The sequence below is a fragment of the Helianthus annuus genome, chromosome 13, assembly GCF_002127325.2.
Source record: "Helianthus annuus cultivar XRQ/B chromosome 13, HanXRQr2.0-SUNRISE, whole genome shotgun sequence".
Lineage (NCBI taxonomy): Eukaryota > Viridiplantae > Streptophyta > Magnoliopsida > Asterales > Asteraceae > Helianthus > Helianthus annuus.
Genome location: NC_035445.2, coordinates 170124562 through 170151733, shown reverse-complemented (window position 1 = coordinate 170151733; position 27172 = coordinate 170124562). Strand labels below are relative to the sequence as shown.

The 27172-nt window shown below is 36.0% G+C and overlaps 2 protein-coding genes, 4 long non-coding RNA genes and 1 pseudogene across 9 annotated transcripts; 2 read left to right on the top strand and 5 right to left on the bottom strand.

The window, feature by feature from the left end:
- Positions 1–3338: 3338 nt before the first annotated feature.
- LOC110900161 lies at positions 3339–4849 on the bottom strand. 2 transcript variants are annotated; one of them, XR_004876629.1, is made up of 5 exons: positions 4783–4849; positions 4587–4680; positions 4300–4474; positions 3817–3973; positions 3339–3715 (listed from the first exon to the last, which is right to left on the bottom strand). It is a non-coding gene; the product is annotated as an uncharacterized LOC110900161 (long non-coding RNA). The 2 variants fall into 2 exon arrangements; XR_002570813.2 differs by having other exon boundaries at positions 3339–3712.
- A 945-nt stretch (positions 4850–5794) lies between these two features.
- On the bottom strand, positions 5795–8065 carry LOC110900160. Its single transcript, XR_002570812.2, has 3 exons — positions 7886–8065; positions 7672–7799; positions 5795–5993 (listed from the first exon to the last, which is right to left on the bottom strand). It is a non-coding gene; the product is annotated as an uncharacterized LOC110900160 (long non-coding RNA).
- Positions 8066–8448: 383 nt separating this feature from the next.
- On the bottom strand, positions 8449–11150 carry LOC110902230 (putative disease resistance protein At3g14460). Its single transcript, XM_035982479.1, is given in 2 exon segments — positions 8449–9615; positions 9618–11150. Coding segments are annotated over 2 exon segments (2700 nt in total).
- Positions 11151–11215: 65 nt separating this feature from the next.
- LOC110900162 (putative disease resistance RPP13-like protein 1) lies at positions 11216–12409 on the bottom strand. Its single transcript, XM_022147066.2, has one exon. The coding sequence runs from the start codon at positions 12407–12409 to the stop codon at positions 11216–11218; it is 1194 nt and encodes a 397-aa protein (XP_022002758.1).
- An 8895-nt stretch (positions 12410–21304) lies between these two features.
- Positions 21305–23290, top strand: LOC110900163. 3 transcript variants are annotated; one of them, XR_004876626.1, is made up of 3 exons: positions 21305–21417; positions 22004–22139; positions 22939–23290. It is a non-coding gene; the product is annotated as an uncharacterized LOC110900163 (long non-coding RNA). The 3 variants fall into 3 exon arrangements; XR_004876627.1 differs by having other exon boundaries at positions 21401–21470; XR_004876628.1 differs by lacking the exon at positions 21305–21417 and adding an exon at positions 21523–21642.
- A 28-nt stretch (positions 23291–23318) lies between these two features.
- Positions 23319–23872, top strand: LOC118485939 (annotated as a pseudogene).
- Positions 23873–24367: 495 nt separating this feature from the next.
- Positions 24368–25702, bottom strand: LOC110900164. The gene is made up of 3 exons (XR_002570814.2): positions 25536–25702; positions 24989–25383; positions 24368–24895 (listed from the first exon to the last, which is right to left on the bottom strand). It is a non-coding gene; the product is annotated as an uncharacterized LOC110900164 (long non-coding RNA).
- Positions 25703–27172: the final 1470 nt, after the last annotated feature.

Here is a 27172-nt window from a genome sequence, read left to right as displayed (position 1 = left end):
TAATAACTTGCTTTTAGCGAATCCAAGGGGTGCATAATTGAATAAGCAAACAAATTTGGTTTTCCTATGGATGATGGGGGGGGGGGGGTAGTGCACGGTCCTCCCAACCGCCGGAGTGATCTCACTCCGGGAGCCGCTACCCGACCAAGCTAGCTCCACGGTGACTTCCCCATGCCGAGTTCTTACCCTGGGCGACATATGCCACTCCCAAGACTGACGTGGATTGGTCTTAAAAGAATTCCTTAGTTTGACCATTGACCGGGGTTGATTGGTGTAACATGTCACATGTTGAGGCACTGTTTAGAATATAGAGAGTGAAGAGGCATGGGACAGTTGTGTTATTCGACATGTGGCTGCCAGGTCGGTTAGTACAAGTGAAAAAAGTGGCGTGGTGCAAAAAGGAGTGTGAGCGGCGTGGTTAGTGGTGTTTTTTAATAAAAAAACAAGAACCAATCAAAAACGACCAAAATCCACCAAACAATGAAAAGGCCACAATTCCACTTTAGATGATGCTTTTTAATACCTTGTAAAACGGATCGGTCAGGTCGGACGGGTAACAGGTCGAAACTGCTTTTTTGAGAAAATAGGTAAAGGCCAAACCAGGTCGGTTCTAAAAAATATCTAATTTGGTTGGGTCAACCTTTTCGATTTAATCACAAACTACACCATTATTAAATACAAAATTTAAATTCATAAAAATGAATGCAAGTAAAATGCACATTAACTTGTATGGGTCATCATGACCTACACGCAACTAGGTTGAACGATTCACAATTAACAAAAACGAATGCAAAAAAAGAGAAACATCATGTGAATAGCATTGGAAACTTAAAAAGAAAACAGTTTTCTACTGGAAAAAAAAGCAAATAAACACAAATCAAATATTCAATTATGTTTACACATAGCCAACATTACGTGGTTGCCTCTCATACATAACTGTTACTTGGTGTTTTACTTCAACAGATTATCTATGTTTTTATGTTTATAAGTCCATAGTACTTACAGACTCAATGCAAGCTGAGTTATTGAAATTGTCTTCGACCTTGCTTTTTCGTTAGGCATATTATACATGTCAATATGAACTCATGTGATGAGTTCATATTAAACATATAAATGTAAACAAAAAAACTTTTGTCATTATGACGCTAAAAGATCCGTCCACCGGACAGGTTTACTACTAGTTCTGGTATGGTTAGAACAGAGCAGATCAGGTTGCATTGACTCGAAAAAAACTGTTTTGTCCATTTTTAAAAAACTTTTATTAATAATATAATGCGTTAAGCAGGAATACAAAAGACTAAGGTTTAGACAATGCGTCAATCAGGAATACAAAAGACTAAAGGTCTAGACTAAAAAAAGGGTAGTTGCACGATACCCCTGATCGCGGAAGGGATCTCCCTTCCCAGTTCACCACCCGACAAGGATCCCTGGCGGCAAATACCCATAGTCATCAAAGAGGGGTAAGAAACATGTTTCGAACCCGAGACCTCGAGTGTCCTCGGTCCGGCTTTAAAGCGGGCGTCGGTGGCCACCAAAGTGGCACTAATGGGAATTGAACTTGGGTCTCCATTGGAGAACCCAAGTCACTCCACCACTAGGCCACTTGTGGTGGTTCTAAAGGTCTAGACTAGTAATGTGAATATTTCGATATCACTAAATTTAGAGGATTGTATGCATTGGAAATGAACTTTGGACGGCTTTCATGCTAGTTTACCCATTAACCTTTTTATCTTTACTTTCAGGAACGACCCATTTATGGTAAAAGACAATACAAAATGAGTTTATTTTAACTAAATGGGTGGAAATCGTTTTTAAATGCAGTCGGTATATACCACCATGGAAGAAGGGCAAAAAGGGAATTCAAAATTTGAAGCTTTTCTTATTCACATGTTGCCAAAAGATGACCAACACAGCCAAAAACTAAACAATAATTTCTGCAATTGTTATGGTCAATGTTCCTTTCATTTAAATAATATAGGGCGGCAGCCAAGAGGAGTTGGTAGTCATAAAAAAAATCCACATTGATGACAATGGCTAAGGCAATATTTGGATTTATCGTTATAAATTGGTTATATACAACAACTTAAGACTTTGTTGATTAAGAAAAAGGTCGGTCTAAACACACCGACACGACACCGCTAACATGTCATATGAGTCATATGAGAAGGTAAAAATGGTCGTATGGGTCGTATCAGAAGGGAAAGTTGGTCGTATGGGTCGTATTAAATGACACCAGATGACTAATGTAATCATTGACAAAATTATACGACAAATATAACCATTTTCCTGTGTGATGTGGTTCACTTAAACAATAGTGACTGAGAGAGGGTCATATAGATTGTATGATATGGTGTTGTGACATAAAAGTAATTGACATTAACCACTACGAAAGTCATAGGGCCCGTATAGACATTTTTACCCTCACACACCGCCCATATGATAACATCAGCCGGTGTATATGGTGTAGGACCCATAGGAAAATAAGACATGATCATAATGGATTTTGGGTAAAAGCTGAAACTATAATATCTTTTTGTCTGGGTTTAAAACGAACGGGTAAAACACCATATATAAATATAGATCAAGCACTTATAAAATTAACTTTTCTTTAAACTTCACAAAAACCACCATATAATTACCATAATACAAAATGAAGCTAAATAACGACTACAACTTGTTTTTAGTGATTGCTGCAATTGCCATGTCAAATTCTTTTTTTTTTTTTTTTGTATTATTTTGCATGTTCTGGCCGGTAGCTATTAGAAAAAAAGAGTAGGTAGTCATTAAAAGAATGCCACTTGTATATTTTCATAATATTTGATGGATTGCATTATTACAATGACGATGGCAATATTTTATCATATCCTATTAATATAATAGGGTTAAAATTTAAATTGTATTTTACTGTACATAATTTTTATAATATCCGTTGGTGACTAAAAAATTAAGACGCCAACTTGGAAAAAGGGTCAATTTCACATTACTTATGGATAGGCCAATTTGTAATGTATTGTATTTTTAACCATTATATAACAACGTAGCTATAAATAAACACGCCATATGGTTCAAAAGTGGCCAAATTTATATCTTTTAAAGGACAAAGCCTTCAAATTAGTTGTAGTTAAAATATCACATTGCTAGTGAAATAACACCATCCCGAACAGATGGGTTTAGCTGAAAGGACACCGCCCGTTAATGATTGCAAACATAAAGGACATACAATGTAATTTTTAAAGTTAAAGGACAGCGTCTATCGAAACATTGAAACATAAAGGACGAAAAGTGCATCTATAACCGCCACATAAAGGACGAAAACATTGAAACATAAAGGACGAAAAGTGAATTGATAAATATCAAATGTGTATTACATATATATATATACGGACATTAGTGACAATAACCGCCACATATAACTTATGTTAGTAAAATAAATAAAATAAATAAAATAATAACAATGATCTAGCTTATAATTATTCTTCTAACAAGGCTGACATGTGACATCTCTTTTTCATTGGCGAGTCTTCTTCATTAATCTTCAGTAGAGGTGATTTGCTTCATTTGCCAGTTCTTTTTCTCTTCATCAGTTGGTAAGTTGTCATCGTATGCAAGTTTCTTAACCACTGATTCTTCATCGCTTATAAGTTTCGCCCATGAGCGACAAATGCCACCAGACACAACTTGTAACAACAGCTCAAGGGTTCCTTTGGTGAGTCTTCTTCATTAGCAACAAAACCTTATTAGTGACAAGTCTTTATAAGTAGTAACCTTTTGTCAACGTGAAGATTAAGCATCATTTCAAACTTTGAAATTGCATACCACTGGAACTGCATGAAAGAGTCTTGACAGTTTCGTTAAAATCTGCATTAAGATACTCCAGCTTTTCTAGGCTTTCTTCACTCACACTGTTTGCAAATTCCTCAACATCTGTGACTTTGGATGTGTGTTGTTGAAACCTTGCAAATTCTTTCTTCAACTGCAGTCAACGGTCAACAACCCACTTTGACATTAGTGGCCAATTAAACCCATTGCTTTTCAAATTAGTTTAACAAGAATATAATCAAAACACATAACACTTACTAGACACTATTAAAAGAAAGTTAGACTACTATTATAAATAGTATATATATATTCTTTTTATAATCGTAGTTGAAACATTAACTAGAAATAAGCTTATAAGAAAATAAAAAATTCAACCAGACCCGACCCATATCATCCCTACTATAAAGTTAACCACTAGACCTCTTTGAACTCGTTATCCACCCAACCCATAATTTTTATGGGGAAAAACTATCCTCTTACCAAAAATCATCTGGTACCTCGTGCTTAAGTTCCTTTCGGTCAACCAATTTGACCCTTCCCTTTAACTTAGCTTCTGGTCTAATATTTAAAGCTTTCTTTGTTTGAGAGTGAATGCAGTTACATCATCATCAAAAGCATTACATATCTAAGACCTCCTTCAGTTAAACCACACATGCTGTCAAACATGAATAAACCCTGTGTTATATCATGAATGCCAATAGTCAAAACCAGGTCATTGTATATATTATGCACTAGTCATATGTTTTTTTTGACTGAAAGGAACTTACACTGCTAAAATCTCTTTTATCTCAATTTTTTCCTGGTCAACTGTGAATGTTCCATCACCTAGAAGATCCTTTAGGATGTCATGGTCTTAAGTCCCTGCAAAATTTTGTTGTAATATATAACATATTCTGTTGTTCCGCTATACAGAAGCTTCTCATCTAAAAAAGAATAATGGAAATGCTTAATTTACATGTTTACCAAAATCAAATCAGCTAACGTAGTTTCTGTATTGAAATGTAATCATTGAACATACTCATGCACCAAGCTGCAAAAAAGGATAATGAAAATGGCTAAGATAAAAAAAAGGCGAAATTGAAAGTCAACTTGATATGTGTAATAAACAGGAATCTACAAGTGAAGAAAATACGGATTATTATTAAGATTGGTTGTGTCAAAATCGACTTCAACTTATCAGCAATATATTAGTTTATACTCATGAAAAGTGATTACTGATTTCAACATATAAATTATTGTCATTATTAAAATTCAATTTTAGGTTTTGAGCACCAAAAACCTAGTCCAACAAAAACACGCATAAGACAAGCCTGTTTATCATATGGAAATTAGAGGCTCTTCAATACAAAAGTACCTCCAGTCTATTTCGATTTTGGGGATATGAGAGATGAGTGGCTAGTAGTGGGAGCCTCTTCCTTCACACCTCTCTTTCAATTTTGGGCATTCGTCAATTATCAAACTCAAAAGTGAGGGTAACAGCATCTCCTTTGGACATCTGCTAATGATGAAATCATGAAATGTGAAAAAACGGGTTAAAGAAAAAATGAGATAAAACTGCTTGTTCGATTAACCGAACCGACTAGAGAAAAAACCATTTTAACCGAACTGGCTAGAGAAGAAACCGTTTTGTGCACCTATAGACACTAGGCTGCGGGCGATTTAGGGAAGCTTTTTGGAACAACTTATTGACTTATCGGCTTTTTCAAAAAGCCAACAAGTCAAAATAATGTTTGGGTAATTAAAAATGACTTTTTGAAACAACTTTTTGTACAGAAGTCAGTTTTGAAAAGTTAGTATTTTGTGACTTTTTGGAACTTTTTATAACTTTTCAAAACACAATTACAGAATTACCCCCTGCCCTAAGCTAATCCACTCATAAGCTAATCCAAACATTTTTTCTAAACAACTTATTAACTTATTGGCTTTTCCCACCCCATAAGCTAATCCAAACATTTTTTAAAAACTACTTTTTAAAAAGTCATAAGTCAATAAGTCAAAATAATGTTTATTGCTTCTTTGATTTCTTATTCAACCTTATCTTGAATCTCGGGATGTTTGCAGAGCATGTAAATGAACCAAATTATGGCAATAGATGTAGCCAGCCTCCTTTCCACCAATTATGAAGTATTTTGGATGTGTACGTTGTTGATTTGCAGAATATCTTCTTTCTTCAACTGCAATTAAAAAACTTCAATGGTCAAACAATACACTTTGATATTAATGGCCAAACCCATTGCTTTTCAAATTCAACATAACAAGAATGTTACAGAAACAACCTTTTCCATTGAAGATGATGTGGATCCTGTTGCATTTCTGTACCAGCTAAAGAAACATCATAGTAATCAATTTTGAAGTCAATTTTAATTTGTTTGACCTCAAGAGTCAAACTGTACTTCGTTTAATGGTTGATATGGTTATGTCTGGTGGGTTGGACTGAAAAATTTAACTATATGGATAACGAGTCAAATGGGCAGATCCACCGTGGAGGGTAGGGCATATCCAGGGCCCATGATTTTTAGGGAGCAAATTTATATAGCAATACTATCAATATTATGGAAAAAATATACTAAATATATTATTTAGGTAAAGGATCATATACAAGACATAAGATTTGTACGAAGTGTATGCGACCAAGGGAGGAGGACAAGTGTCCTTGCCTTGAAGGGTAATTTAGACATTCCTCACTTAAACAACTTCCCCCATTGATTTTCAAACGGCTATAACTCTTTCATACGTAATGAATATTCAAAATCATATAAAAAGAATTTAAGAAAACTATAGCAATAGACTGCTCGAATTAAAGAGGATGAAATGCTTGTTAATATGGCGTAATTTTAAAAAATATCAACGTATGAAAAAGTTATAAACGTTTGAAAATCAAGGGGAGAGGAGTTCAAGTGGGAAAGGACCAGAATACCCTTTTGCTATTTGTTTCTTCAATTGTTTGAATATCATATTTACGAAAATGCCACTGGATTTCTTTGAGCCATTGATCTTGAAAGATCAATGGCTCAAATACTCACGTATGCTTCGTATGGGCGGACCTAGGTGATGCCCAGGGTGGGCGGGCGCACCCCTTCAAAAAAAATTTAGTGTACTTTTTAGGTAAAAAACCCGACCGCACCCTCTGAAAATATGCTTGAACCACTTATCCACACCCCCTGCAAATAATTTCTGGGTCCGCCACTGATGCTTCGTACAAGCCTGCCTCATTATTTTATATTCAATTATATATAACAAATAAGGCTATAGGGTGTGGTCATGACCCTTATGACCACCATGACCCTCCACATAGGTATGATGTCATCAATCTCTAATCCATCATCCAAAACCACTACACTAAGGGTGTGGTCATGACCCAAACCACCATCCGCTTTATTTTTTTAATTTATTTTTCTTAAAACTTTCAAATGGGAGGGTCGTGGTTGCCGTGGTTTAATCCACCCAACCATGATCCCCATACCCCTTAACCTAAGCTACGGGCTCAACCAAATAATATGTGTGTAATATAATCCTGTAGCATTTTACCCCAAAAGGTACAAAAGAATAGGAACAACCATACAAGTGGTTCTAAAGTTATTAATACATAATCAAAACACATGTTACTTTTTAAACATTTCTTTAGAAAAAGTTTAGACGACTATTCTAAATAGTATATTTTCTGTAATCATAGTTAAAACATTAATTGGCCATAAGGTCAAAAGAAAACAAAAATGTTTGTACCAGAGTCCAACACTCCAACCCGCCTCAGTTCAACCCTACTAAAAGGTCAACAATATTATTAACCCGAACCTGTTTTGACTCGTTATCCAACCCACCCATAATTTTTATGGGAAAAAGGTATAAGCTTACCAGAAATGATCTTGTCCATCATCAAGCACTTTGACCTTTCCTTTAACTTAGCCTCTGGTCCGATGTTTGACAATTTCTTAAGACCTTCACTTTGAATATTGAATCCAACTGATTTTCATGAATAAATCCTGTGTTATATCATGAATACTAATAATCAAAACCAGTTTGTTATATTATGGGGTAGTCAAATGTTGTCTACTTAAAAGGAACTTACACTTATGTCGTCGACACTTTGTCTGTTATTAGCTGATTCAGTAATTATACGCGCGAGTTTTACTGCACTTTACTCAAGATACTTTCCCTGAAAATTCGCACCTTGAGACTTTTCTCTGTTCTTGAATCTGACCTGGTCAACTGTGAATGTTCCATCACCGAGAAGATCCTTTAGGATATGATCCTGCAAAAGTTTAGTTGTAATATATAAGTTATTCACAGACTTCATATCAAGTATTAATACAATTAATCAAATTAGCTATGTTTGTTTTCTTTATCATAACTCCACAGTAAACAAAATGCCTAAATTAGTCAAACCAAATGCAGATCTAAACCCTAATTTGTATCTTCAACTTGTGAATCAGATTCAACTTTGTAATGGAGACTCAAAGTAACTTCAATCAAATTTCATTATCTATTACTATAACACTTCAATAATCCCATAAACTACACCAAAACCCTAACTAAAGCCAACTCACATCCATCGGATAAACTAGCAACCAAAAAACAAAATTAACCGTACAATCCGATTCAGAGGGTATTTAATAAATAAGTACCTCTAGTCTATATTTCAATGCAGGGGATATGAGAGATGAGTGGCCAGTAGTGGGAGCCTCTTCCTGAACACCTTTCTTTCAATTTTGGGCATTCTCTGATTCTCAAACTCAAAAGTAAAGGTAACAGCGTCTCTGGTAGATCGTTCACCTTTGGGCAGCTCCAAATTTCAAGATGTTGAAGAGATGTGAGGTGTTGGAGTCCCGTTGAAAGTGATTCCAGATTATCAAAATAGTATATATCCAGAGATGTAAGAGAAGAAGGGAAAAGGTGGGACAGTTGACTAATATTCCTCACATCTGGTTCATTAAATAACCTTAGGTGAACAAGGGAAGCTGGGAAATTCTGATTGCCCCATTCTGAGATGGGCTTTTTCAACCCCCCTGTTTCAAGGGAACACAAATTGGGAGGCCAAAGCCCACGAGGAAAGGAAGCATCAATCATTGGACACTTCATGATATCCATATGTTTTAACATGGTGAGATTGGATAGCTGAAGGTCAGGAAATGACTCCAGATTTTCACAATTACTTATCCCCCAACTGATTAGATTTGGTAGCTGCAGGTCACCAAATGCCTTCATGTTTTCACAACCTTCTATCCCCAGATCTGTGAGATTTGGCAGATGGAGGTTAGGAAATGACTCTATGCTTTCACAACCTGCTATTTCCAACCTGGTGAGCTTTGATAGCTCAAGGTCAGGAAATGACCCTATGCTTTTACAACCATATATATACAACGAGGTGAGATTTGATAGCTGACGAAGATCAGAAAATAACTCCATGTTTCTACATTCACTTATTGACAAAGAGGTGAGGTGAGTGGAGTTGCTCAATTGATTTATTGATTTTAGATTTTCACAACCATTTATATCTATAGCAAGTGACTTGAGATTCTGCCCTCCTCCACCTGTTGTTGTTGCTCTTGGGAAGGAGACATCTCTAACTGAACTACACCCTTTGATAACTAAACTCTCAATGCTATTTGGACAACACAAACGCTCCATACTTTCACAGAACTTTATATCCAACTTCTTAAGAGATGATAAGAGGTCGCTCCCAGTGTTATCCTCATCCTCCTCTTTCTCTACTAAACTCACCAAATTTTTACAATCCCATACCTCCAATTCCTTTAAATTTACAAGAACTTTACTTGCCTCTGTATTTGATTTCCACAGGGGTATCTTATTTCATTACAATGATGTATGCTTAGTTCTTCAACCGCCCCAAGATACTCTATAACACCTCTCCACACCTCATCCGTAACCCCTAAAATTGATTCTATTTTCAATTTAGTGTTTGATGAAGCTGCTCGAACCAGACTTCTCAGCACACTTTCACCACATCCCTCTATCTCCAAAACTCTTAGCGAAGGTAATGCTTCAAGTGAGACATCACTCAAATTGGGACATTTGATTATTTGAAGCTCTCGAAGGCGTGGAAACATTACCTCGCTATTGGTTGACCATACCTCCCAACTAGACATATCTTCAAACCTTAGAATTTCAAGTGAAGGGAAGGTAACATCGTTAGTCCTAGTTGACTCCAAGCTTATGACTTTAACATCATCCATTCCTTGAATCAACAACTCCTTAAGTGAAGGTAGCTTCCCAAATGGTGGTAGAGAAGTGCATTTTTTACAACCAATTATCGACACATAAACCAACTCACGAAAAGAGGGATCCCCGACCCAACCTGGAAACTCTCCTCCCCCGTAATACTCAACTCCAAAATGTTTCAACGTATCAATGTGTGGCTTGAGCTCAGTGAGAACCTCCTTCTCAAGTGTTCCTCTCTGATAACCATAACCCCATTTCAGCTTTAACTTAGTAAGCCTTTTTTGAGATAGGTTCGCCTCCCTTGCATGCATTGGGATTTGCACTTTGTGCAATCCTTCAATGGAAAGTTCCCCACGTAAATTCTCTAATCCCTTAAGCTTGGTTATTGCAAAGTCACCGTCTCCTCCAACGATGACCTTGGGGAGAGTTTGTAGGTTTTTTAACTCACCAATTCCCAAGGGCAACTTCTTCAAACACGGAGTTTCCCCGATGTCAAAATGCCTCAACTTTTTTAGCTTTAAGAAGCTTTTAGGCAATGTAGTTAAGCAATTACAACCAAAAACGATCAATGTTTGTAAATTATAAAGATTACCAACATTCTCTGGTAACTTTGAGATTCTTGTTTCAGACAAATTAAGATACCTCAAGTGGTTCAAACTACAGATGGCATCCGGTACCTCACTTATGTTAAAACGCCTCAAAGAAAGAACCCGTAACAGTGGTAGTTGAGGAAGTAAGTCAACCAAAATTTTATTGGATATGTAAAACGTGTTCCAGCTTTGTTCTACCCCAACATATACAGCTAACAGGGTTCTCAAACTTCTTGCTCTTTGAAATGCCTCAAACTTCTGGAAACCTACATAGCGCTCACGCATAAATGACATATGTCGGTACTTGGCTAAAGCTTCCATTGCCATCTCCGTCTGATTTTCAAACCTTAAAAAATATTCTCCAGCAACAAATGCGGCCAAATCGTTCATGAGATCATGCATCACAAAAAACGATTCACCATTAGGTGCGGGTTGAAAAAAGGACCTTGATAGCAATTTCTCAAAATATTCATGGCCCAACCGTTCTGGTGATTTGTCTGCAGTTGACTCGTTCAGATACCCGTCAGCTATCCATAATAATATCAACTCCTCCTTGTCAAACATAAAGTCCTTTGGGAACAAAGAGCAGTATGCAAACAAGCGCTTCAAATCAGCAGGAAGATCATATCTTACTTTTCTAAATCCCATATCTTACTTTTCAACACGTCATCCCATTCTTCTCCCTCGGTTTTTGTTCTGAGTAACCTTCCAATTGCCTTTAAAGCTAAAGGCAAACCACCACACTTTTTCACGATACCTTTAGCTTGTGGTTTAAGTGTTTCATGCGAATCAAAGTTATCTACATCTAATGCATGTAGAGCTAACAAAGACAAAGCATCTTCATGCGACAAACTCTCGAGATTGTCGACATGATTAAAACCTATCTTTTTAAGCAGATCCTGCTGGCGAGTTGTCATGATTACCCTACTTCCAGCAGCCCCAGAACGAAATGGACGCACTAGTATTTCCCAATCATCATAGTTTTGATTCCACACATCATCAAGTACTAGTAGAAATCGTTTGTCCTTAAATTGCTCTCTAAGAGCAATTTGAAGCTGATTTACATCTTTAAACTGTTTGTTTTCTGTAGCCACACATTCAAAGATGGTTTCACTTATTTTGAATACATCACACTCATCGGAAACACAAACCCAAGCCATGAGTTCAAAGTGATCCTTCACCCGCGTATCGTTATACAATATTCTAGCCAGAGTGGTCTTTCCCACTCCACCCAAACCAACTATGGGTAAGATGCTAAAGTTTTCCTTAGATGATTCACCTACTAACAGTTGGTTGAGCAATTTCTTTGTCTCAACTTCTCTTCCAACAACATCACGTTCTGGCAAAGAGGTTTCGGTTCTTCTATTAGTATTAATTTTTGGCTTTTCACCTTTCACAATCAAACCAGGATTTTGTTTTTCTAGATGTTGTAACCGGGTGGTAATCCTGTCTAACTTGGGACTCAGCCTATGACTTAGTGAGAACTTTGTGCAGCAAGTTGGTATGAGTTTTCTTACCATGCTGGTGCTTGCTTCTGATTCCGGGGTCAGCTCACGATGCATAGCTTCAGTAGCCACATCATCGAGCACGTCATCGATATCGTAAGCCAGATGTTGGAGACTATTGAGCCATAGTCTGACAGATTCATCAGTTATTTCCTTGTGAGAAGCATCATTAAGCAGAGCTTGGATCTGGGACAACGTGCTCCCCAGTTGCTTGAGCTCTGAGTGAATATTCTGGGAACGAGCATATTTCTTGAAGGCTTCATCGGCTAGCTTGTCAAAAATGAGTTTGACGAGGGCAGCAGCAGCAGCTTCAGCCATTGTTAACAGTGAAAACGTAAACTGGAAATTGGTATGAGAGTAATTGGATTGTATGGTATGAATGTATGTAGGTAAATAAGATAACATGAATGGAGATAATTTGGGAGTGGTTTATTTGAGACAAGATAGGAATGGAGACAAGAAAGAAGTCTTTTTAACGAATTATTTTATAATTCCTATTCATAATGGAGAATTTATTATTATCAAATGACCGTGTATTTTTTTATATTAAGGTGCCAGCACCAATTTTTAATAATTGTGTTTCTCTCAGAAAGCAGTTTATTATTTTTCAAAATTGAGTTCTTTTATTTAATTTAAAATTTTGGTTACTTTCATTTGTCAATATCCTGTACTTGCATATGCTTTTATATTGTACTCATTTATAGATAACTTCAAGTATCTCAACCTTTGATGTCTCAGTAATCATCATAAACCCCCTAAACATCACTCTTAATTTTACAATAATCGCAGCAACCTTTGATGAGCAAATATGAGATTTTGCAATTGTGTTTTCTAAAAATGGAACGCTGCACCAAAAACAAATGGCAAATATGAAAGAAAGTGACATAAAAACAGCACTTCTTAGTCAAAGACTTCCTATTACACCAATAATAAGCTTAATAGTTAGTTTTAGTAAATTAAAAAGACCGTTATCGGTTTTAAGGGTTAAATAACTGTTCATCCAATTTACCTCTGTTAGTATTTTTGTTAACGGGACATTCTAACTTTTGTTGATGTGGAATTCCACATCATCAACCAATTGGTCAGTGGTCAATGATGGTCCACATCACCAACCATGTTATTTTTTTTTTTTTGTAACTTTGTAGAATAGTAACCAAGTTTTAAAAATGTTTCAATTAAGTCACTTAAGTTTTAAAAGTGTTCCAATCAGGTCACTCAACATTCATTTTTGATTAAAATTAAGGGTTTTTCATCAATTTCATAGGTAACCGTGGTGATGTGGATTTTTGTTTATTTTTTCTCTTTTATTTGATGCTAACGTCGAGTGATGACGTGGATTGTAACTTGTTTTTTTTAGTTTTTTAATGTTATTAAATGGTTTTTGTTTTTAATAAATATAATTTCATATATTAAAATAATTGGACCCTAGCATCTTATGCCTCATTTCTTTCTTGACACGTGGAAAAAAGGACATGGCTCGATTTGAATGTTAAGTTATCTAATTGGAACAAAAACGACACCAGTAACCTAATTAGAACACTTTTAAAACTTGGTTACTATTCTGTGAAATATACCCTTTTTTTCTGATGTGAAATCCTGTGATAAGCACCTTAACATATATTTTTCTAAGTTATAAAAGTTAAAGAAATGGCTGCTATGAATTGGAATCAGAATAGCTGGTCTGTAGGCTATGAATGTATGTAAATAAGATATATGAGTGGAGTGGTTAATTAGGTACAAGTTATGAGTGGAGACAAGAAAGCAGTGGACAAAACAAGGATGCTTACATTTCAACAAATTCTTTAAATATTCTTGTGCATATTCCACAATTAATTGATATTCTATGATGTCAAGTTGCAGACGTTAAATTTACTAATTACCACTTGTGTTGCACTTAATGTACATTTTACTATTTGTTTAATCTGAATTTCTTTTTAAGAGTAAGGTTTTTGTATCTCTTCACAGCAGCAGTAAGAAAATTGGGTTGCTTAATGTGTCAAAACTCTTGACTTAAATCCCTGTATCGAGTTGACAATTGTCGGACAATAGTGGTTGTCATATGGTTCTAACATCCAGAGATTTGTCGATGGTCGTTACATGGCACCGCGTTAAACAGCATTTGCAGATCCCGTTGAATATGGTGTTCTTATTGTAAAGGCATATTTCTTGATCCCGTATCGTCATTTTGCTCTGCTTTTGTTTTAATTTCTCTGACTTATACATGAGTTCCAGCAACAAAACCCGTACTAGTGTTTATGATTTGACATAAAAGGAGAAAAAGAGGTGTCAGAAAATCTGTTTATGATTGTAGTTAAAATTTTCATAACGAATTGCTTTAATTATTTTTTTTTTCATCCAAATCCTGAACACTTAGTTTCAAGTGATAGAATAATGTGACATTTACATGACCACAATAACTAACAAACATAATAATAAGTTTTGTAATGATTATAATATGCTGTTTTTTTAATCAATTAAACCATAATATTATTCCACACGAAAAAGGGCAATTACAAAGCAATGGCAGGTAGTCGGGCAACAAGTTCTCTATCTTGATTTTAATATTTTTTTTGGATTGAAAAAACCAGATTTTAATAAGCGTATAATTAAGAAGTTATGGTAATAATAGTGATTTATTATTTTATTATAATAATTTGCAAAAGAACATTGGAAAATATGAGATTTTGCAATTGAATTTTCTAAAAACTGGCAATAGATGCAAATCCACTAATACTAGATGGTCTTGTTTAATTCAGGTTGCCTCTCTCTCGTTCCTAGTTGTTATGCATATATGTATGTCTCTATATATGTTCTAAATTCCTTCCTGATTTACACCCTTATTTTTTGTAAAATTGCCCAAACTAATGTAAACTGGTAACTTATATACTGATTGCTGCATACGCGTTTAGGTAATTATTATTGCAGTATTTAGTATGTGTAATGCTCATAGAATAATAGGTATGTAGACATAAATGAAATTCACATTTGTTTATAGTGATTTTATGGATGTTCTTGTCCTCTTGGTCAACATAAATTAACAATTCTTTCGTTTGGGAGTAGGTAAAGTGTAGGTATATATAGTTGTCAGCTAGCTACATAACAATGAATTGGTCGGTTTGTACATTTTTATAAAATAATTATATTATAATTAATGTCAAGTTGTCAATTGTTAAAGAAATCGCTTTTTGTTTCTTCTTTTTGAACGGCAACTTTCATTAAAACACGGACCAAATTAAGAGGCCAACCACAGTTAACAAGAAACTAACACGGAGATGCTACAAAACGCAGAAAGAAATCGTTTTGTTTTATTGTTGTGTCACACCCATGGTCCGATAAAAGAAATTGTTTATTGAGCTTGAATGAAAATAAACTAATATGAAGTTTGTATGACTAGACAACTTGACCATTCATTTGATTGAAGTTTGTAAACGAACACAATAGTATAGTTATACCACCCCCCTTGATACATATTACAAAAGTAACCAATATGAAATGCCAACGCCCACTAGGAAACAAAGCAGCAATGCTTGAACAATGTGTGATTTACCGATGTTTTAACAATGTGAGATCTGATAGCTGAAAGTTTGGCTCCATGTTTTAACAACATATTCTTAAATCGGTGACCGGTTGGACGTCATGAGATGACTCAATAAGTTAACAATGATATATAGGTAGGCAGGTAAGGTGATTGACGTTGCTCTATTAAATAATAATTCATTTAAACATCCTACATAAAAATCCATTGTTATAAAAATGTAGTTAACTTGTAGCAATAAATCAATAATCAACATGTATATACTCCTCCTATACCTGATACAATTTGGGCCTACATGGGCTGAAAACGGGAAATTTAGTGGCCATTTGCCTATGATATATAGTTGTTGTTGGGCTCAAACCAGCAGCCCAAAGTTAAAAAACAATTACAGTGGGCCGGTTGCAATTGTTCTTCACAGCAGGTGCGTGCGTTCGAACCACCACTTTTCCCCATAATCACGCTCCCAAAAAGTAGTTTATGTCTCCGTTTTAGTTGCTGTTTTGATTTCAATCGTTGCCTCCTTTGTGGGTTTGTTTTTTATTGTAAATTTCTGCTATTTGTGACTAGTGTTTTCTTGTTCGTGTTTTTTTGCGGTTGATTTATGAACTAGAGGGTTTTTTTGTGTTCGGTCCGTAGGGTTTTTTACGCAGACGTGAAATTGGGAATGTATGTTGCGCTCTTGTATGTTTGTTGGTTTTGTTTTTGCTTGTTTTGGAAGGGATTTTAGCTATTGAGTTTGCATGCACACCAGGTGTTTTAATGCCTCAATGAAAGATGCCTCTTTTTGTTACAATTTTTTAAATGACTTTGTTTTCAGTGTGTAACTATGTGGCGTTTTGAAGCGGATCTCAGGTTATTAATTTGACTTGAAGCGGATCAAGTCAAAGACACATTCATTAGATACTTAACAATCTTTTTTAGCTAAAATGTAGGGTAAATATTTTGTACTCTTACAAAACGTGAGATTAGTTGCATTCTGATTTCTTGGTTCCGGAATAAACTTTTCATCCGTATTCATTCGTAAGTAATTCATCCGGAATAAACTTTTCATCCGGAATCCACTCATTTTTTTGAATCCGTATTTTTGAATCCACTCATTTTTTGAATCCGTATTCACCCGGAATTAACTTTTCATCCGGAATCAATTTACTCATTTTTAGTTTTCTCCTTTTCATTTACTCATTTTTTGAATCCGTATTCATCCGGAATCAACTTTTCATCCAAGCTTTGTCTTTTATCCAAGCCGCATTCAATCCGTATTCATCCGGAATCAACTTTTAGTTTTCTACTCGCTCCAAACTTTGTCTTTTATCCAAGCCGCATTAAATCTGTTTTCATCCGGAATCAACTTTTAGCCGGAAATCAGCTTTTCATCCAAGCCGCAATCAATCCGTATTCATCTGGGATCAGCTTTTAGTCCGAAATCAGCCTTTTCATCCAATCCGTTTTCATCCGAAATCAACTTTTTAGTCCGAAATAAGCGTTTTCATCTAATCCGATATCATTCGAAATCAACGGTTTCATCCGTATTTCATTTTCGTTTTCATCCGTAGAATCTATCTTTCTTATAATCATCCGCAATCAACATTTTGTTTCTAAAAACCTAATAAATCTCCGTTTTCATTCGGATTCAACGTTTTCATCTAATCCGTTTCAAAATCAGCATTCTGTCTTCATCATTCTCAATTTGTCGCAACTGATTCAGATCTGGAAGAATATAGATCAGATTTTATAACAAAAACACAAACAAAAATCTCTATCCAACCATGAGCTAGCGGGTAGCGTGGGGTTCTTTTTAGAGGGTGGGCAACTCGCGGTTGCTGCCCTCCTTTGGTTTTCCACTCCCACAACTCATCTCGAGTTTGGCTTATCACTTGTGTGTTTCCATCCAAAAATGGTAGCTTAAATACGCGTATGGCTCCTACGAGACGGGGAAGGGATGTTAAGTCAGTTGGCCCTGTGCAGGGTTCTGCTAGTGGTCTAAGGACTTGTCCTTTCAAATTTTTTCACGAATGTAAAGATGGGAAGCCGGGATCTGGGTTTTTTCGCCTGCTAGAACACATGCAAAGCACACACTTCAAGACTGAAAACCGAAAGCTAACTTTAAAGGAGGCTATCTCTAGGGACGTAGACCTCTTTTTGGACGTTGGGGAAGTTCTTAGAGCAGGAGACAAATGGTTGTGTGGCCGCTGCATGGTCATGCATGCTCTCAGTAGAGGGTGCAAGCATGATGATGAGGTCGTGTCGTTTGCCATAGTCTCGAGGGACGTGGAAGATTTCATCGTTGGGATCCGGAAACCATGTCAAGTGGTGGTTGACACAAGCCCATGTCACCCAGCAACGGTCGGGGGTGGTGTTAACCTCCTCGAGCGAGTTTTTTCCCTCCCTATTCAGACTGTTAAAAGCATTCCTCCCAGTTGTCGGCTGATGTTTGCTCAGGGTTTAACAGGTGCATTGCGCAAAGTGGTTGTGTCACCAGGATCAGTCGACAATTGGGTCCAATTACTTTTGTTGCCGCGTTGCACCTTACGGGTGGTCAGACCGTCCTCCCGACAAGAACAAAGATCAGGGAACAGGAAATCTTTGCAGTGTAATAACATCCTGCATGCGCTTACAATTTGGAAAGATGGGTCTGGTTTTGATGAATTAGTCTCGTCCCTATTGGATAGCGTGGGGGAGGTGGGGACTCTTAGGAGAGAATGCAGGACGGAGGGAGACAAAGATAAGGACCCTAATATTAAGCAATGTCTCCGAAAAGTTAGGGATGGACATTTTACGGCTGCGGTTAAGGTCCTAAGCTCCAGTGGAGTCGCCCCTCTATGTGATTTCATATCGTATAGGAAATCAGTAACAAAACGAGTACCCTTTGGGTTTTTGGAAAGTTTGGATTTGAGGGATATGATCCGAGAGCGAGAGCCGCTAGCGTAGCTCGCATTTAGGGTGTTCCACGCCTGTCGATCGGTGTCTGCAGCGGAGACGAGTGGTTGAATGGCGTCCGAGCAGCTTCCTAAGAGTGCACTGATCACCATCTGGTCTTGTCGAAACCAGGCCATGAATTCAGGGTTGGTTGTAGAGACTTCACCGATGGTGATTGTTTTGGCCGGAGGTTCAGAGGTGCCGGTAATGTGGTGGTCGAGTTCAAGACCAATCAGGGTGGAGAGGATCTGTTTGCGCCAAGAGGGGAAATTCCTGGATGTGAGTTTGATGGGGAAGTGGGTTGCAGCAGTGAGAGGGACGATTTGTTTGGGTGCCATGGCTGGTTTGCTGTAGGGTTGCAGGTGTGAACAGAAGCAGGGAAAGAAGAAGTATGGTGCAGGGGTGTGGATCGAAAAAAGGGGAGAAAAAAAGGAAAAGAGGATTGTGAGATCTCGTAGGAGGTCAGGCTCTTGATACCATATTGAGTTACAATTGAATGGTCAAAAGAACTTGATTTCTCATTTACCCTTTAGGGAATATATACAGAATACAAGCATCAATTGAGGAGAAGATTAAGCTACGGTTACAACAAACTTATTTACCTATTTAATGTGGTAGATGACAACCTAAAATACAATATGTAAAAATAAATACAATAAGATTGAATATTATTTATTTATTTGTTAACAGTGTAGAGGTCCGTGCTCGTGTCACAACTTTTATTCTTAAAGTGTTATTTAAAAATATATTATCGAATAATTTTTTTTGTAGGCATTGTCAAACATTAAAATACTATATCTCTTCTTCCTGATACACTAAAACATGATATTATAATCAGCCTAAATTGGTGATGTGCCTTAGTTAAAAGAGAAATACAACAATAATGCAAGTGTTCGCCGTCTTTAGAGTGTAGCTAAGCTTTCCTGTGGTTGTATGCAGTTTTGGGATGTGTGGGGGATTCAGTATTTGGATCTTTTTAGACTCATCCTGGCTTTGTTGTTGGCATCTGAGTTCATTTTAACATAAAAATGCTTGTCCGTTGTACGGGCATAAAACTAGTTAAAAAGGTATGTATTTTATAAAAAAAAAAATAAATGCTTTAAGAGTACTAAGTAGAAGAATTGGGGAAATACTACATGAATTGTAAAATATGTAATTGATTGATGATATTAGAAAGGAGAAATATGTAAATATTCATTTAATAGTTCCTTAAGGAAAAAATAGTCATTCTAAGAGTAATTTTAATAAAAAGGGGAAATATGTAATATATATGGATTAGGGAGTGGAAATATGTAATTGTTTTTTTGTTTGGGGAAATACGTAATAAGCCACCTTAGGAGGGAGAAATATGTAAAAAACTCTTGATTTAATGTGTTGTGGTATTTTGTTTCTTTAGGCAAACCTGTTAAATAATTACTTCAAGGACTAGGTTTGCAATATTGTAAAGATCAAGAGATATTGTGCATTTCGGCCGCAAATCGAGGACTACCATGTAAATCTGCATTATGGTTTCATTATAAATAGGACAACTTTTGGGCTCAAGTAAGTCATTTCTCCAAATCGGTCTGCATGCAGCTTGTTTAAAAAAACGGGTAAATGATTGTTAACGAAACAGGTCAACCTACCTATTACAACTCAAACTTAAATTGTCACCCCTGCTTTTAAAGCTGTAATTTCCCTTGTTACTATAAGCGCCATGTGATCTCCTAGAAATAACACTAGTAAGTCAAAGTGTACAGTCATCAAAACCAACCATTCATTAAAAAGAACATCATGCCAACTGAATAATGTACCATGCATTTTCATTTGCTATAACAACCCAGCAAAAGAGACCCCAAGACTGTGTTCAGCTCAACAAAGAATCATCACAAAATCACAACCCGGCAATTGGCCCCACCGGTTATTGTCGGATTGGGGATCGATTAACATTCATGAACATAGGATGAACAATTGTGAGTTTGAGTATGCACAAAATATGCACAGGGACTCGTTTGGTGCCAAAAAAAATATGCAATATAAACTTCTAATTTCACACATACAAATGAAGACATCGGTGGGTATTTATACCCTTACAATACGATAGTTATTTAACCGTTTTCTAACTAACATATCCACATAACCGAATTTCTTTTTCATCACGTTTTAATTTTGCAGTTGACTTTTTTTATGAACAAGTTTGACTTTTATAATTGACTTCTAAAAATCCTGAATCTCTTGATTATAATTTATAAATTATACTGGGCTCACCAATTAAGGGCTAAAGTATTGTAAGCTAGAAATCACTAGTAGAGATGCACAAAATAACCAGTTAGATAACTGAAACCGTTTATTAACCGAAATTGTAATTGGTTAACAACTAATTAGTGATTTTTTTAACCGTCGTAACCGGCTAAGGAATTTTTAGAAGAAACCAGTTTTAACTTGTTTACCCGTTAACCAATAAAAAATCAAAAAATTAAAAAAAATAAGAAAAAACCGGTTAATTAACCGGAAGGAATCTGACCAAAGTGGATAAAAAAAAAGATAAATCCTGGTTAAAGCAAAAATGAGATAAAACGACCGATAAGTCGACGATTTGGTTAACAAAACCGGTTCGTTTTGTGCATCTCTAGACTAGGCTGCCCGATGATTTATTGGGCTTCCTCCCGGCCCATTGAGGGATGAAACACTCAAAACACCCTTGTTATATCCACCGTATGTCGAATTTAAATCGCCCCTTCCTTCATTCGATTCTTAAATCGTGTGCAACATAGGGTCTTCTATATACCTTCCCTGTTTCAGATGAGTTTAGTATGAATGAGAAAACCACAGCTGGAGGAGAGATTCAGTTGATTGATTGATCTTTCTAATCTGTTGCAGTTTTTCTTCACCTCAGGTGCGTGCTTGCGTTCGAACCACCACTTTTCCCCATAATCACGGCCCCAAAAAGTAATTTATACATCCGTTTTAGCTGCTATTTTCATTTCAATTGTTGCCCCCTTTGTGGATTTTTCCCGCAGAAGTGAAATTAGGGACATATGTTGCGCTGTTGTACGTTTATTAGTTTTGCTTTCGCTTGTTTTGGAAGGGATTTTAGCTATTGAGTTTACATGCACACCAGGTGCTTGTTTTAATGCCTCAAAGAAAGATGCCTCTTTTTGTTTCAATTTTTGAAACGACTTTGTTTTCGGTGTTTAACTATGTGGGGTTTTGGAGCACATCTCAGGTTGTTAATTTGTTTAGAATATCAGCTGATTGCTTTGGGTATTTTATTCTGTTCATATCTAAATCATAGATCGAATTTGAACACTTGGTAGAATGATTTAACAGACCAAAGTAACACCCTTGGTTTCACAATGTTTTGTTATCCGCTTTTAGAATAGGCTGGTTTGAGATTAAATTAACTTCAGATATTTTTTTGAATGCGCTATTATTACTTTTAGTGTTATTAACTTTCTAAAGCTGTTTTGTTTATTTTTCAGCTTACAGATTGGGAGGAATGACATTTGAGAAAATATTAAAGACTCGAATCAAGTCAACCCACAGGTAGAGGTTGACTTGAAATTGGCAACCAAAGAGCATGAAGACTCAATTTCAGAAGAGGCTTAGATTGTAGAGGTTGGTTTTTCGTTTTCATATATTTGAACTTAAATAAATTTGATTATATAGCAGTTAAATTAAATGTGTCCTCAACAGATTATATAGGTTGACCCGCAAACATTTATAGTTCATTTCTTTTTTAACTAAATGTTGCTTTAGTAATCTTAATATTCGAATAAGTTAATTTAGGATGATGCATGCATTTAAATAGACATTTGGCTACTCTCAGCCCTATCATCTTTTAAGTACGTTTAGAGTAAATACACCACTAATCATTCATTTATAAGTAATCGGGTCGAATTTGCTATAACTGAGTTTCAATTGCTGAGTTGTTGTCACATATGGTTTTATAGATGGTTATTGTATTGCATGCTGATTTTTGATGGTGAACTATGAAGCTTACTTTTCTTGTGGTAATGTTACACTATAAGAAGAATTCACACCTCGATCTGAAAATATTGAAACTATACACCTCTTTTTTTAGATGCGTTTCGACATGCTTATGTTAGAAGCTGTAAAATTTAGTTACTTAAATGTTAGGCAAGCGCTGTTTATTTATGAAACTAATAGGTAAAATGACCAAAACTGACATTTAACATTTTGGGAATTACTAAGGTTTTGTGAAATGAGTGTACTTGATCATATATTTGATTTTAGTTTCATTCTGACTCAATCCAGTCGAAACCTTTTGAACCATTTGCATTGTGCGGGTTCCTTCTAGTGTATTATTATACAACGCCTTAATAATTTGTTGGTCCTAAGTTACATTTCTAATATCGCTATTTTTCACATGACCACTCACTCTCTGTTCGATTAGGTTAAACCAGGAGCTGTTTGTGTGTATAGGGATCCAGATGGGAAAAACGGTTAAGTCATCAGTCAACATCCGATCAAAAACAGGGTACTCTGTTTTGGTCATTGGAGCAGCCGGCTTCGTCAGAACCCACATCAGCGCCGCCTTGAAAAGACTGTGTTTTAGGGTTAGATAATTTTAACAATTATTACAATTCTACCCTCAAAAGGGATCGTCAACAATTGTTTGAAAAAAGTGGGATTTTTATTGTGGAAGGGGGCATAAATGATGCTGTTTTGCTGAACAAACTCTTTGAGGTAGTACATAGTAATATTGCTGGTTTTGTTAATATTCTTAAGTCTGTAAAAATGCAAACACACAGTTCTGTCAGGAAAAGACCGAACAGATCAACCCCACCCGCAAGCCTATATGTAACAAAAAAAGCGGGTGAAGAAATCTCGCATACGTATATATTTACGGGCTGTCGCTAACGGGTTTAAGGTTCTTTACGGTTTATGGACCGTGGGGTCTACCAGACATGGCTTACTTTTTCTTCACTAAAGATATCTTGAAAGGAAAACGGATACCTGTTTTTGAATCGGGTAATCATGGAACGGTTGTGCATGATTTTACGTATATTGATGATATTGCAAGGGTTGTTTAGGTGCGTTAGACACTGCTGAAAAGAGTACAGGAAGTGGTGGGACGAAAAAAGGGGCTGCACAGTTTAGAATTTTTAATTTAGGGAATACTATGCCTGTGCATGTTTCGGATCTTGCAAGTATTTTGGAGAAGTTGTTGAAAGTGAAAGCGAAATGGTGATGTCCCGTTTACTTGTGCGAATATTAGTTTGGCGCAAAGGGAGTTTGGGTTTATGACGGATCTTCAAATGGGGTTGAATAAGTTCGTTAGATGGTATGAGAAGTATTATGGTTCGGGGAATAAAGGTGATCACTGAGGCAAAAAGTGGTAAACTTGTTCTTGTGTTCTTATTCGTTTTGATATTTATACTCAGCATGATTCTTTTGTTAATTTTGTACTTTTTGAAAACAACTTATATTGTTTTCAACTGTTGGTATATGATGTTGCATCAAATTAGGAGGAAAGAGGGATCTCAAACTCGTGCAAATGTAATTTTTATGTAGCATTATTATTGTAGGATTGTTGACTAACAAAGCAAGTTTATGTGGTTGGACTTGTATGGTTTCTAAGAAGAGGTATTAATTAAAAAACGTTTTTCGTTTTCAGCTTCTAATTTCTATTTATTTTGAAATTTTACTTGTCAATAAAAAATTATATCAAGATAGAAGGTAAACGGGCAACAAGCTGCACGACTACCCCTTTTTGAATAGAAAAACCAAGTCCTTTAAAAACTACATCCATAGATCTCGGGGTCATAACATTACTAAATCGAATGTTTCAATACATAATGTAAAGCTAGTCACAAATCACAATTAAAATTCAAGACGGTATCCTAGCTATGCAAGATTCTACGACTTGCAAATTTCCTCTGAAGTTTGCACACATAAGTTCATGCACCGAATTCACTCTCAACTACTTGACACAATAAGCTATGGGGTCAAGTGATAATAAATTCAATGCGGACACATGTTTTTGTTATCTTGTTGAGATGTACGAAATTGACAAGTGACAATTACGTATAACATCCTCTAAACCGATTGTCTTCGTCAAATGATAGGCTAACACGTGGCATCTCTTCTTCATTAGCGAGACTTCATCGATCTTCACTAGAGGTAACTTGTTTCAGTGGTAAGTTCCTTTAATCTTCATCAGATGGTAACTTGACATCATAGGCTAGTTCCATAATCCTCATTAGTGGTAACTCGCCATTAGAGGCAAAATTCCATTAATTCTTCATCGGTTATAAGTTCCAATAAAAGGTATGTAACTTGGACCATGAACGACAAGTGACATCAGACGCAACTTGTAACCGCTCCAAGGGTTCCTTGAAATTAACAGCCTAAAAAACAACGAATAAGTATCTAGTTAAAAAATCAATCCCTTTTTTTACAAACAGTCGAAATTAGTTAAAACTGCTAAAATTGGGGAAAACCTTGAGTTCAAAATTGGAGATCTAGATGTCGAAATTGGGTGCCGAGAGTCAGAAAACCCGCCTATAGCATTTGTCCATTCATGTGGCTCGTTGAGGCGTTTGTGTCCATTGCTTATCCCCGTATAACTTCAAACGTAATGAAAGTTATGTCCTTTTTAGCTTGACCCATTTTCCAGTCCACTTCCGTGTGTCTAGTCGCACCAAATACGAGTATGCTAGATCATGGATCAACTCTGTATCACCATCAATGTGAAGATTAAGCATCATTCTGTACTTTGCACTTTTGTTTTCTATCACCTTGAAAATGAAACAACCTAACTAAATAGAAGCAAAGATCTTCCTCTGCACACACGCAAATTCTTGAGCCAAACAAATTCTTTGTCTCGCTTGTGTTTCTGCATCAAAACGGTAAATCATGTCAAACCGTAAACATACAATATACATTTTATGATAATCTAGATGCTTTTGCTTTGGTCATACGACATAACTTTGACTGTTAAACCAGACCACATAAAATTTTACATATCAAGGGTTTTATTTTACTAACCTGCAAAGCTGGAAACAAAGGAGCTTTCTGGATGAATGCAATAATGTGATGAAACCATCTTTCTGGTTCGAACTTATCTACATGACCGTTTCCATTCCATATGGCTGATAAGGTACACTATCCCCTTTCTTCACCTCATAACCAACGGACAAAGTCATCACCCTTCTTCACCTCATAACCAACAGACAACATCATCACCCCGCAAAGCGTATAAATCAGCATCTGATGGTATTGTTTCCACCTAAACATTTCAGTCTAGTAAACTAGAGCATATGAAAAGTTTCCACATTTGTAGTACTTCACTTTTTTTTAATCAACTTTAGAGGATGTAAAGTTACCCAAAGTGTATTTTTGAAAAAATAACACCCTTGAAATTGATTTTGTAAAAAAAATTAGGCTATCATTAAATAGTACTTCTTTTGTTGAGACGCTAATTATTAATAATTATTAATTTATACCATTGGAACTGCATGATGGTCTTGATAGTTCCGTTGAAATCTGCATGAAGATACTGCATCATTTTGAGGCTTTCTTCACTCACACTGTTTGCAAATTCTACAACATTTGTGACATTGTTTCTCGTTTTTGTTGTTTCTTTGATTTCTGTTGCAGCCTTATCTTGAAGCATGTAAGTGAACTAAGTTAATGCAGTAGATGAAGTGCCCTTTCCAGCAATTATGATGTATCTTGGATCTGTTTTGTTCATTTGACATCAAGAGTCAAACTGTAGTTCATATTTTGTTATCTTAAATGGATCAAATAGTATCATTGAAAATGTGTTATTTATACTTACTAGGTGGACACCCGTTCGATGGACGCGGGTACATCGTAAACATTGAATGTAAGCCTACGTTTATATGTAAAATATGTTGTGAAATTATTTAATGAATTCACATTCACATTATACTTAAGAATACATTAAACTTGTCGACTGATTAAGTTTAGACACACTACCGGTTTCATCTTGAACCCTCACATGAACCTTGAACCTGAAATATATAGACGATGTTTTATAAAGTTAGAAAATGCATCAGTTTTGCGTGTAACATAATTCTTTTATATTTAGATTGACCTTTTTCACTTGAACCACACATGCTGTGAAAATCAACTTCAAAAGCATCTTTGAATAATGAACCCAACGTGCTATCATGAATAAATCCTATGTTATATCCTGAATACCAATAATCAAAACCAGGTTGTTATATGATAATGGGATGGTCAAATGTTGTAGACTAAAAGGAACTTACACTTATGTCATTGATGCTTTGATTGTTATTTGCTGATTTAGTCGTCATATGCCCGAGATTTACACCATTTTCCTGAAGATTGCACTGCCAAAGTCTCATTCAACTGCGAATGTTCCAACATCACCCAGAATATCCTTTACAATGTCATGGTTTGACGAACCTGCAAAACATAGTTGTATAATATATGATATTTGATTCGATTGTCCAACTAAATTGACACTTCTCATTTAAGATAATGCGAAAAATGCTTGATTTACGTGTTTTACAAAATGCCGTATTTTGAATGGAATTCCTAAAAATGCGTCATTGAACTATCTCAATTCATGAATTATTGAACACACTCAATTCAAGAAAAAAAGCACATATCCATTTAGCTCCTCTGATTTGAAT